This window comes from Neomonachus schauinslandi, chromosome 5 (assembly GCF_002201575.2).
Source record: "Neomonachus schauinslandi chromosome 5, ASM220157v2, whole genome shotgun sequence".
In the NCBI taxonomy this organism is placed as follows: Eukaryota; Metazoa; Chordata; class Mammalia; order Carnivora; family Phocidae; genus Neomonachus; species Neomonachus schauinslandi.
This window is the reverse complement of record NC_058407.1, coordinates 24,721,756-24,735,608: the sequence shown is the minus strand read 5'-3', so window position 1 is coordinate 24,735,608 and position 13,853 is coordinate 24,721,756. Positions and strand designations below refer to the sequence as shown.

At 35.9% G+C, this 13,853-nt stretch overlaps 1 protein-coding gene across 1 annotated transcript in view; it reads right to left on the bottom strand.

The window, feature by feature from the left end:
* Positions 1-13,853, bottom strand: part of CDK17 (cyclin dependent kinase 17) — a 108,608-nt gene that overhangs the window by 36,101 nt on the left and 58,654 nt on the right. Inside the window, exon 2 of the mRNA XM_044914734.1 lies at positions 5,596-5,742. Coding sequence (XP_044770669.1) covers positions 5,596-5,713 — 118 coding nt within the window. The 5' untranslated portion in view covers positions 5,714-5,742. The remainder of the gene's footprint in view (positions 1-5,595; positions 5,743-13,853) is intronic.

Here is a 13,853-nt window from a genome sequence, read left to right as displayed (position 1 = left end):
CTAGTAATAGATAATATCTGTCCAAAGCTTCCTATGGCCTATACATTCCTTGGCAATAGCTGGCTGATCAAAGATTTGGGGGATCTTAAGCCTAGTAAAATAACCAATGATTTAATAATGAATGGGGAAAGGGTATCTGAAAAAGTGCAAAAATTAAATAGTCAAACAGTGTAGGATACAAGCTAGAACATATAAGAAAAAAATTTCTCTTTCTAGGTTATAATATTTCATATCTAGAATCATAGTAAAATACAGAATTATTCTGCCTATAGACAACATGTTTTAGTTGCTCTGTAAAGTTATCCTAGGGATTAGAGCTTTACAGTCTTGATGAACATAGGAGAAAAAAAGGAGATCATAAAAAACATTCACTTATTCAGAGGCCATTTATTTATTTTGTGCCTACTATTCCAGGTCCTGGGCATCAACAGGTGAACAAAACAAGCAAGGTACTACTCTCTAAGATTATAAGATCTTACGGAGGGGAAACAAATAAGAAACTAATGAATAAGAAAAACATCAGATAATGATAGGCAATATGCAAAAGAGAGATGACAGAAAATAAAGGAGTAGCTATTTTACACTGGATACTGAGTAAAGTTCTCTCTGTAGAAGTATTTTTGACAGAGATACAAATGCAAGAAAGAGCCAATCTTGGGAAGATAGGTGACGGTGAGTTAAAAGATAGTCCAGAGATTAAAGCTACTGCAAAAGTTGACATGTGGCAGGAGTAAAACTTTAGCATGTTTCATTATCACCTTCAGAGACTTGTTAAAATACAAGATTGCTGGGCCCTACCCACAGACTTCCTGACTCAGATCTGACATGGAATCCAAAAATGTGCATCTCTAACAAATTCTCAGGTGATGCAGATATCGCTGGTCCAGGGATCAAACTCTGAAAACACTGTGTTAGAGGAACACAAAGAAGGCAAGTGTAGCTGTACTACATGTATGTTATTTAGTGAGGTTCAGAGAGAGAAGCATGTTTGTATGTAACCATAAAAGTTCAAATTTTATTCTGAGATTGGAATCAGTTATGGTAGCTTTGAAACAGGTCTCATGATCTCATTCATGTTTTAAAAATATCACTCCTAGGGGTCAGGGATGGTGGGAGATAAAAGATGGAATAACTATAAAGAGGTAGCATAAAACGGATCTCTTTCTGGTAATGGAATACCTCCTTATCCTGATTGCAGTGGTGGTTATACGAATCTACACGTGATAAAATGACACAAAACTATACTCACACTTCATTCCCGTGTTAATGTCCTGGGTTTGATAATGGTTTATAGTTAAGAAAGATGTAACCAAGGGAGGGAACAAAGAGAAGGGCACAAGGAACTTCTCGGTACTACCTCCTTTGAATCAATTAATTATTAAAAATTTGGGGGCATCTGGGTAGCTCAGTTGGTTAAGTGACTGCCTTCAGCTCAGGTCATGATCCTGGGGAGTCCCAGGATTGAGTCCTGTATCAGGCTCCCTGCTCAGCACAGAGCCTGCTTCTCTCTCTGACCCTCCCCCACTCTCGTGCTCTCCCTCCTTCTCTCTCTTTCTTTCTCTCTCAAATAAATTCTTTAAAAATAAAAAAAAATTTTTTTAATTAAAAATTTTGAACATCACTCTTGGTACTGCTGGAGAACGATGAAAGGGAATCAACAAGAGGGGAAACAGAAGGAAGAGACTATTATAGTATCCTAAACAACAAATGGTGGTGGCCTGGACTAGAATGGAGAGAAGTAGGCAAATTTAGGATATATTATAAAGACAGAACCAAACAGCTAGCAGACATGGCTGCAAAATTACTTTCATACATACTCTCCCCCATCCAGCTTTTAGTGAGGACCTATATTAAAAACATCTATCTAAAGAAAAATTTTAAAGCTACAGCAGAGCCTCTGTTAAAAAATAAATAATATGTAAAAGGACAATAGCTGGAAACATGTTATCAAGCATATAAATTACTATCATTAATAGTGAGTTTTTAAAAATTATTTACATTGTAAATACACAGGAAACTAGAATGGCAGAACAGGGGAGAAGGGGAAACAGAACAGTGAAGGAGAAAGAAAAATCAAGGATAATTCCTGGGTTTTTATTTTTAAATGGTTTAGGTTAAGCGAGGGAAGTTGGAAAAGAATCAGATTTGGGGGGAAGGAAATCAAGAATTCTGGCTTGGTAATATTAAGTTTGACTCTTACTAAACATCTATGTGGAGAAGCCAACTAATATTTGGATATGAATCTAGAGATCCAGACAAAAATCCTGACTAGAAATACAGATTTAGAAGTAGTCAGCATATATATAGTAGCTGAAATCATAGGACTGGATAACGTCAGCCCACAGAGTGTGTACAGAAAAGAGAATGGGGCTCATGAATCGTGAAATATCCCAACATTTCAAGAGTATGATAGCAATTGATTGGGCAATTCAAGAAGATAATATGCTGCATTTTAAAAAATGGAAACTTTAAAGACATCATGCTAAATGAAAGAAGTCAGATACAAAAGGACAAATACTGTATGATTCCACTTATATGAGGTACCTTGAAAATTCATGGAGACAGAAAGTAGAATAGTTGTTACCAGGGACTGAGGGAAGGGGAGAACAGAGAGCTATTACTTAATGGGTATAGAGTTTCAATTTGGAATGATGAAAAAGTTCTGGGGATAGATGGTGGTGATGTGATGGTTGCACAACAATGTGAATGTACTTAATGCTTAGTCACTAAAACCGGAAACTTCAAAATGGTTAAAATAGTAAATTCTACATTATGTATAATTTACCACAATATTTTTTAAAGTAATGGAAATCTATATGAAAAACAGATCTTTCTTATTCTACAAAGTAGTTAGTTCAAGTAAGACTTCCCAATGATTTTTAACATCATAACATGGCAATCACTATGATTTTATGCATCTTATTCATTTGGGTCTTCTGATTATGTGAACTATTCTGAGCAGGAACATGCAATTTTTTTTTTTTAAAGATTTTATTTATTTATTTGACAGAGAGAGAGACAGCGAGAGCGGGAACACAAGCAGGAGGAGTGGGAGAGGGAGAAACAGGCTCCCTGCTGAGCAGGGAGCCCGATGCGGGGCTCAATCCCAGGACCCTGAGATCATGACCTGAGCCAAAGGCAGTCACTTAACGACAGAGCCACCCAGGCACCCCAGGAACATGCAATTTCTTAGCCCACCCTGGACTCTTCGTCATTCCCTACTCCTAATCCTGCTCTTATAAACACTGTTAATATCTGATCCTAATCATACCCTACATACATCCATAGTCTATGCTTTCAACCTCATCCTCTCATGGACCTTTGCTATTTGTAGGAGTTAGCACTACTTACAACCTCCTATATGTCATCCACTATTGTAAAAAAAACTGTCACTGCTATCATGTATCAGATCATCAGAAGAAAGGAAAAAACCTGGGAGTACAACAAGGTTTCACAATATCCATCAACTAGGCTTGTTGACTGTAAACAACATAATAAACTGACCCAGTGCACAGACTGAGTAGTAAAGAAAAGAAACTGGAATATCTGGAAAACTACATCATTTCAATCTTTGCCTTTTAAGGTTTCTTCAGATTCTAAATAATCATGAGAAGTGGCATTCTGTTAAGTTTACATAATAACATAAAAATGCAGTTTTCTTAGTTGAACAATTTCAGTTGTCAAAAAAAGTAATTTTTGTAGTAGCTGCAGTTGAAAGCTCCAAATAATATATATAAAATAAAACTTATTTTTGCTTTTTTTTTTTAGTATGACTGTGATCTATTTTCTCCCTCATATTTAAATTGTCACCTATTCCCCTCATCAAATTTAGTAATTTTAATATATCTTCTCATTAGAGTAAGGTTAGCTACTTAGACAAGATCCTGAAATATCTTAACTTTCTGTGATATGTTTAAAATACTATTAAGACATTTATTGGGGTACCTGGCTGGCTCAGTCAGGTTAGGCATCCAACTCTTGATTTCAGCTCAGGTCATAATCTCAGGATAATGAGATTGAGCCCCACATCGGGCTCCACGCTGAGGCGTGGAGCCTGCTTGGGATTCTCTCTCTCTCCTTATGCCCCTCCCCCCACCCTCTCTAAAAGAAAAAAAAAAATACACAGGGCTTAATTAAAATACCAAGAATTCAAAGGGGATTTGAGAGCGAATTAAGGATTTTGCTCCTGGCACAAAGAAAAAAAGTAAGACATAGAACTGTCTTTGAGTTTTGACCCAAATGCAAAACATGTCCCCCTCCTACATAAGTTATATCCAAATCATTATTTTTTAAATTTTCTACTCAATTCATCTATGTCTCCTCTCCCCTATTACAACTAGCCAGATAAACTTGAGTAAATGATGATCCTTCTGAGAAAAGAGATAAACTGAAGCTTGAGTAAGATAAATTAGAGTCATGTAACTAATTAATAAGGGTATAAGTGTGTTAGAGTATCCCAAATTCTAATCCATGACTTTTAACTTAAAGTTCAGAGCCCTTTACCTTATACCTTTCCCTCTCTCACAACAAAGACATGTGCATTCAACAGAAGTGGGTAGGGGTATTCATGTTCTCACCCACTGCCACAAATTTTTTTTTTTTTTTAAAGATTTTATTTATTTATTTGAGAGAGAGAGAATGAGAGAGAGCACATGAGAGGGGGGAGGGTCGGAGGGAGAAGCAGACTCCCCGCCGAGCAGGGAGCCAGATGCGGGACTTGATCCAGGGACTCCAGGATCACGACCTGAGCCGAAGGCAGTCGCTTAACCAACTGAGCCACCCAGGCGCCCCTGCCACAAATTTCTAACAGAAGAATTTCAGGTACTGGCAAGAAAGGCTTGCCAGAGAACGTGTACTTCATGACATACTGGCAGTCATTCCTATAACTCCTTCCTGGTTATTATTATGACATCCCTAGGGTTATTTCAGTTTTGAATATGTAGCCTTGTTCTATAAATTTCATCAGGATTTTACATTTTAATCCACTCAATTAAACAAGTTCTTTTCATTTTATATCAACCTCTGTGGAAAGAACTGTCAAACATGTGAAATGCTGTATGCCTACCCACTATTAAGTGCTCTCAATATTATGGATAGACTCTGCAGTAAATATAAAATAAGGAAAGAGTAAGTTTCACTCACGTCATGAACCTTGTCATCTATAGTCCATATGCATATACAATGTTATAAAACTATGATGAAGCCTCAAACAGGAATTTCACAAACTTACTACACTTTTAAGCTGTATTAACTTAGGTTAACTTAAAAACAGTTATTTAACAACTAGGATATTATATAAGGTATTCTTATTTAAGAGACAATAAAAAATAAATCAACGGGATAGGAGAATCCATAAGGGTTAGAGACCAGGTACAGTAACACTCCTGGAGTAAGAGTGAAACGTTCCAATAATTAAGTAAGCAAAAGTCACATAGTCCTCTGTTTCCTAAGAACTAGAGAATAAGACAAAGAAATAAACAAAAGGAAGCTATTAGGAACTTACCAGAAAAGTAAATTCACATTCAATTTATAAAGTAATTAAAAGGCGGAAGCATCGCTCCTTCCCTCCTCCCCTCCCCAGCCCCAAATACTTACCATTATCCTTGCTGCTATTTTCTTCAATAGTCATTTGTTCCGCCAATTCAGACAATGATTCATCAATAGTTTGGCTTCCCCGAAGAGTGAGGGATAGCCTTCTCTTAAATTTTTTCATCCTATCAACTGAATGTGACTTGAAAAATCCTAAAAGAACAGAACAGAATGAACACAAAATTAAAGCTCTAAATATTTTAAAGCTCAAGAAAAATGTCATTCTGAGTTTACTGGGAACCTTCAAAATAGGAATATAAACAGGAATTCTCATGGCAACCAGCATCACAAAATCCAACCCCTTCAAGATTCAGTCACTTTGATTAATGCTTTATTTATGCAGTATCATCAGTAGAGCAGGGATTCTACAAAACTAAATAAAAATGGAGGTTTGCAGCATCACAGCTGAATTTAGAGGATTAGAAATTTTCCTAAAATATGTTTAAAAACCAATATAGTAAAAATATCAACACTATTTTGATGCATAGGTCCCATCATTATAAATATCAATCATCACATTGGAAGCTGTCAGTGATATCTTTATATATAAATGGGGGGACAGGAGAAGTGAAGGGGGCTGGAGAGAGAATAAAGAATGATGTTTGACACTTTATTAAATAGCTCCAACAGGAATTTTTTAAGTTCTTATTTAACCAATATATTGCATTTTTGTTTTGTTTTGTTTTGTTTTTCCCCTGGTCAGCTGTTAGGAACCTCTTCCTGTTACCCTAACAATGCCGAGTTTTAGAAGGAAGAAATGAAAGCCAAATTCATAGTATTACATGCATACCCAGTACTACACACTTTCATATCGCTTAATTCATTTAGTCTTCTTAACTCTAAAGACTAGACTATCTATAGCGGCTATACTATCCAATTTTCACAAATAAACTAACAGCTTCAAAGAAATTCCCTGACTGAAGTCAAATGAACAATAAATGAGAGAACTGAGATTTAAAACTAGGATCACCTTTCCCCCCACATTTTAACCTCTCTGAAATTAGGATGTAGCTTATAATTAATGGGATGTCAAAATATAATTGACAGCCTCTTTTTCTTAGTGGTACATACAGCAATGGTATGATTCATAGTAGAGTCTCAAAATCAAACAAGGTATTTGCCGCCAAAACAGATACCTCAGTAATTTACTTGCAACTTCTTTTCTAATTTACTATTTCTTACTTGGGATGAGCAACTTTACCAGATTACAAACATATTATAACCATTAGCCCGACTAAAAGTAAGAGCCTTATAACTCCCCTATGCTAAAATACATGTTTTATCATCCAGCTCTGGGTGACTACTTTGAATCTCTAAGTATTTTGCTTATTTTCTCATTCTATTTTCGTGAATAGATTATAGTATTCTAAAGCTCTTGTCTGTAATCCGGAGTCTGCATAACCTATTTCTATTGTTGATTTATCTCTGCTGGTCCCATGTATGCCTCGTAATTTTTAATTGAATGTTACACATTGTATGTAATGACTGCATAAAAATATGTATGAAAAGTGCAGAGGCTCTAGATTATGTTACCTTCTTCCAGAGATGATTTAATTTTTTTTCTAGCAAGCAGTCAGAGTAGGAGCAGATCACCGCAATCCAATCAAGGACTGAGCTGGCATGAGACTGGGATTCAAACACCATTAAAACTGGCCTACCTCTGATCTGTTCCCACTCCTATGGTGTGCCCCTCTTCAAAGGATTCCAGCTACAAACGCAGGGCTAGAACAAAAAAACTACTGAAAGCTCCACTCAACTTCCTCAGTTGCTTTTTGCTCATCTCTTCTACAATGTTCAGCTTTTATCGTCTTATCCAAAATAACTTGAGCTAGAAAATGCCTCAAGAGGAAAACCAGCACAGAATATATCTATTTCGCCCTTCTCTCCTGAATCTTGACTCCTCAAGGTGTGACTAACTTCAAAGCACTACGAGATGCCTTCAAACTCATTTTTCCTCCTACATGTCGTTCTCCGCAGGATATTTAGTATAATACAAGTTGCTCTTTCATAGACAAAACTGGAGGTTTAGGTGTGGATTAAAAGAGATAATATATTTGTGACAGCACCATACTGTTTGATTATTACAGTTTTTTTTTAAGATTTTATTTATTTATTTGACAGAGAGAGAGAGACAGCAAGAGAGGGAACACAAGCAGGGGGAGTGGGAGAGGGAGAAGCAGGCTTCCTGCCTAGCAGAGACCCTGATGCATGGCTCGATCCCAGGACCCCAGGATCATGACCTGAGCTGAAGGCAGACACCTAATGACTGAGCCACCCAGGTGCCCCTCTAGTAGATCTTTAAATCTGGAATTGTGATACCTCCAGCTTTATCCTTCTTTCTCAAGACAGCTTTTGCTATTCAGGGTCTTTTGTGGTTCCATACAAATTTTAGAATTATTTGTTCTAGTTCTATTAAAAAAATGGTGTTGGTATTTGGATAGGGATTGTACTGAATCTGCAGACTACTCTGGGTAGTATGGACATTTTAACAATAGTAACTCTTCTAATCAATGAGTATGGAATATCTTTCCCTTTGTCTGTGTTGTCTTCAATGTCTTTCATCAATGTTTTATAGTTTTCCGAGTACAGGTTTTTCACTTCCTTGGTTAAATTTAACCCTAGGTATTTTATTCTTTTTCGTGTATAGTGTATTTCTTGCAATAGCCAAGATTTGAAAACAGCCTAAGTGTCCATCAATAGATGAATGAATACTGAACTATACAGAGGATGTGGTATGGGGTCGCCTGGGTGGCTCAGTCGTTAAGCATCTGCCTTCAGCTCAGGTCATGATTCCGGGGTCCTGGGATTGAGCCCTGGAATTGGGCTCCCTGCTCTACGGGAAGCCTGCTTCTCCCTCTCCCACTCACCCTGCTTGTGTTCCCTCTCTCACTGTGTCTCTCTCTGCCAAATAAATAAAATCTTAAAAAAAAAAAAAAAAAAGAGGATGTGGTATGGAATATTACATAGCCATAAAAAAGGATGTAATCTTTCCATTTGCAACAACAATGGATAGACTTAGAGGATATTATGCTAAGTGAAATAAGAAAAAGACAAATACTGTTTAACTTCACTCATATGTGGAATCTAAAAAACAACTGAATAAAAAAATGAAAAGCAGAATCAGACCTACAAATACAGAGAACAAATGGATGGTTACCAGAGGGAATGGGGGGGGGCTACAAAATGGATGAAGGAAAGAAGAAGATACAGGTTTCCAGTCATGGAATAAGGTTGTATGGTGACAGATGGTAGCTACACCTTGTGGTCAGCATAACATATCATAGAGAGATGCTGAATCACTATGTTATATATATGAAACTAATCTAACATTGTGTGTCAACTATATTCCAATTAAAATTTTAATACAAATAAATAAAATAGATAATATATGTATTTCACCAAGCAAGGTGAATTTATAGGAGGCAGTCAGTAAAATATAAGAGTTGATTCCAACTAAGAAACCTGTTACTGTAGGGCCGTCCTACATGCTAGATTCTTTACTTCTCAGTCAGCCCTTATATAGTTGTACCTTGTTAGTAATCCATGCCATTTGTTTAAAACATATTAGATATTTAATGTAAATTGAGCTATGGCCAATCTCATCTACCTTCTGTCACTGTAAGAATTTATACTAAAGACACTCTCCTTTGTAAGGATCTAAATCACCCTGCACAATAAAGGGGTAACTCTACAAGGCTGGTGCGGGGTTGCGGGGGAGGGAGCTCAAACTCTGCACATTCCAAAGAAAAGACTTAACTGTGATAGACTCCTGAGAAGTAACTTCGAGCCCCTGGAATACCCTGCCTGGTAAGTCTCTTTGTTTGCCTAAGATCTTGGGCCATATGGTAAATGTCTGTTTTTCTATGCCTACGGTTTGAGCCATACTATCAGATGGACCTGGGAGGAGAGGAAGCATAAGGAAAGCTGGTGGAGACAGAGTAGTTAAGATAGTTATATGGGTACTTCCATGCCTATGTAACTGATCCCCAGTGAAAACCCTGGACACCAAGACTCAGGTAAGCTTCCCTGGTTGACAACACTTTGCACATGTTGTCATACAAGGAAGCTGGAAAAAGGAAGCACTGTCCATATAGCTCCACTAGGAGAGGATAACTAAAAACTTGTACCTGGTTTCTCTTGGACTCCCATCCTACACACACTTTTCCCTTTGCTTATTTTATTCTGTGTCTTTTCACTGTAATAAATCATAACCATGAGTTTTTTCTTTGCTTTTCTCTGATTTCTGTGTCCTTCTAGCAAATCACCAAGCCTAAGGATGGTCTTCAAGAAATCTGTATGCCCAAACAGAAACTCTTAAGAGCTGGTAGCTCACAACTACCAAGTTTTCAACTCCAATATTCTCAAACATAGTGGCATGATCACCAATGTCTACTGAACTATACAGACATCACCACTTTTGAATTTTGCACATCATGTTTAAAGTGTGCTGCCTCTTGTTTCAGATGACAAATAAGGACTGAACAACAAACTACAACAGAAATGTTATTACAGAATTAATTCACATAGTAACATCCCATTCTGACCACTTGAGAAGTGGTCAATTCAAACTGCCTTATACTGTAAATGTAAAATACAAACTGGATTTTAAAGACTCAGTATTTAAAAAAAAATACTCAGGGGTGCCTGGGTGGTTCAGTTGTTTAAGTATCTGCCTTCAGCTCAGGTCATGATCTCAGGGTCCTGAGATCAAGTCCTGCATCAGGCTCCTTGCTCAATGGGGAGCCTGCTTCTCCTCTGCCCGCTGCTCCCCCTGCCTGTGCTCTCTCTCTCTCCCTCTCTTGACAAATAAATAAAATCTTAAAAAAAAAAAAATTAAAAAAAAATACTCAGTATTTTAAAAGAATATAAAAATAACTCATTAACTGTTGTATGGATAACATAAAAAAAATTCCAGACATATTTGGTTATGTAAAATGTATTACTAAAATTAACTCTACTTTCTAAAAAATATTTTTAAATTAAGTATGGGGTCCACATATTTCTACTGGACAATGCTGGTATAGAGCACCTAACTGATCTTGGTAGTTTTAAGTGGGTACAATTTAAAAAAGGAATCACATAACTTTTAATCTTTTCTTCATAAAATGCATTTGAACAATATTTTAAGAGACATTCTATGTTTTTTATAACTCAGAATATTTTCTATCAAGATAATTCTGGTCTATAAAATAACTTTAGGTATTTTATATTCTATCAGCAATAAGAAAGCCATTCATTTCCAGCTCATATTAGCAAGAGAAAAAAACACTTCATTTATAAAGCTAAATCTTTACTATAAATTTTTCAAAAACCACATCTTTAAATGATTTATCTGCCACAGTATAACTGTAACCTTTTTATTAAGTCAAAATGATCAGTAAACACAGAAGTTAAAGAATTTCATTGTCACAGTCTAGATCAGTATTAAAGAAAAAATACTCCCAAATTAAATAGATCCCTTGATATTTCTAATTACCTTTAAGTAGAATTACACATGTCAACATTTTCCCTCATTAGGTGAGCACAAAAACACATAAAATGCTATAATAAAAACACCTTTTAAGAAGTAAAAATTATTTACATTACCTTTAAGGTTGATTAATCTCTACTGTAATGTAATAAAGCAGTGCTAAATTACGGATTTCCTGAAATCAAAACCCTCAAGAGTTTGTCTAAAATATTTTACCTAGTTTAGTAAAAACTTTTATTTAGGGTTGTTAGGATCTTGACCTACCTTAATATTTCTGAAAATGATAGTATAAACAATGTGATTTATGGTAAATGCCTAAATTTTTAGTTTAATATTGAATTCATGACATTGAAAAAGCTATTTTCACATTAGAAGTAAATGTACTGTAATTAAAAAAAAAAACCCTAAACAAAAACTCCACAATTGTTTTGATATTTTAAAGACTTAACTACATAGTAAACTATTATAAATGCTCAAATTTCAGCATGTTAATCTCCAGAGAGCTTTTTCCTGACTCTGACCCTTTCTATTCCTTTATTCTTAGTTTTTTTTTTTTACTCACTGCACTTATCACGTATATACAAGTACATATATATTCCATATATATACACACATATATATCCCCATTCAAATATGTACATATATATGTATGTGTGTATACAGTGCAAAATGTTTATGCTTTTGTAGCTTTCAAATATATCTCAAGCTTTCTGTCATGGCTAGATCAAATTAAAAAGGTAGGGGCGCCTGGGTTACTCAGTCGGTTAAGCGTCTGTTAAGCGTCTGCCTTCAGCTCAGGTCATGATCCCAGGAATCCCAGGGTCCTGGGATAGAGCCCCACATCAGGCTCCCTGCTCAGCAGAAAGCCTGCTTCTCTCTCTCCCTCTGCTGCTCCCCCTTGCTTGTGTGCTCACTCTCACGCTCTTTCTCTGTCAAATAAATAAATAAAATCTTTTAAAAAAAAATTTTAAAGGTAAAAGAGCAATAAACGTTACTCAGAATGACAGCATGTAACACTATATATATATATACATATATGTATATATACAGCTGAAAAAGTTTAACATCAGTTTCCAACTACAAGTGCTTAAACCTTACTTTATCACCTGGGGCTAAACTGGATCTGCGACTGTCTGCTGTTAAATTAAGAAAATTTTTCTTTTTTTCCTTTTTTTTTTTTTTTTTTTTGGTGGAAATGTAACCATTCTGTTTACTTACAGAATACAGAAAACCATTTTGGAAAGCCAACTCAGTTTTGTCCTAAGAATGGGAAACACATACTTTTTTTTTTTTTTTTTTAAAGACAACACAGCTATAAAGCTGTAAACATTCCCAAACTAGATCCTCTACTGTGAGTATTTGCCTACAAAAATGGTGTCATATTGTGGCTCTTTTGGCATTTGTGGTAAGAAATTCTTTAGACGTAAATTTACCTTATAATTCAAACTTCTCTAATATTAAAGGATTTATTAGAGTGGCAATTATCTGCTTATGTCTTTGAGATTTTCTCAAAACAATTTGTTAAAACTGCACAAAAAGTTGAGGAAAAAGCTGAAGATTGTTTTCAAAATACGTAAAGGTAAGGAAGCAAAATTTACAGGCAGAACAATTCGAGCATTTAAAGCTTGGATTAAAATCCAAGTTCTAATATATCAAGTAGAGTAACATGACCTCACAATAAAGACAGTTTCATTTATTTCTTTATAACATTTTCTGTAGTGACTATGGCTTTTAAATTAAACCTGTTGCAAATGAGGTAAACTCATTAAGTGGTTTGTAAGCAAATTTTCTATTATTTTTCCCTCAATAATTAAATCGTAATGAACATCTAAAGCTTTCTAGGATATGTAAGCTAACCACTTAATGAGGAATAACTAACATTTAAAAATTAAGTTTTTTTCACTAGAGACACAAAGTTCTTATTTACACAAAACATAAAGTTACTATACAAAACACTGACAGAGCACTGAAATAAAAGTTCAATCATGCTTATAGAAATTTTCCCCCAAAACACTTAAATATCTTAATCCTTTATGTGTTAAAATCTGAAGGTAATCCTTTTCTTTTCCTTTTATAGTATGAATAGTCAAACACACCAGAAAAAAGAAACCTATCAAGGATTTTCCTCTATTCATAAACATTACATTAGAAAGCCAATATAAGACTACTGTGACACTTGAGATGAAAAAATGTAGTAGGAAGCTATTGGGGTTGGTCCCCCCACCCAAAACAACCAGTAAACTGGAAAAAACAACCAGAATCAACTATTTCAGAACTCTGGAACCTGACAGGACACACAACAACCATGAGTGTTTGCTAAAAGGGAGAGGCTGCTAGGAGAAGCACATGTGCAAACCAGTTAACACTGCCCATTCCTCAGCCCTGTCCTGCATTCCTGGAGCAGCTGGTTGGTGCCAGGGGAGGCAATGGGGAACCTTGATATCAAAAAACTGGAGGTTGCACATTTTGATCAGTCTGGCAGATCAGAGATTCACACAATGCAGACAACTTGCCTTCCTTAAGGCCCTTTCAGGCTGCAGGGGCTTCCCACAACAACTATTGGAAGATTAAAGAGACAGCAACATTTTTTTGTTGTTGTTTGAGCCAGATATTAAAGAAAATCTTCATCAGGTCACTAGCTAACTGCAAAGATAATGGGAAAGAAACTTCAGTGACCACACACAACCAAGAATACATATTTGCAAAAATAGTTTGGGAAAGTCACAGATGGCAGGAGCCTCAACAACAAACACCTGTGGAGTCAGAGAATCTAGCTTCCGGAGTTACTACATTG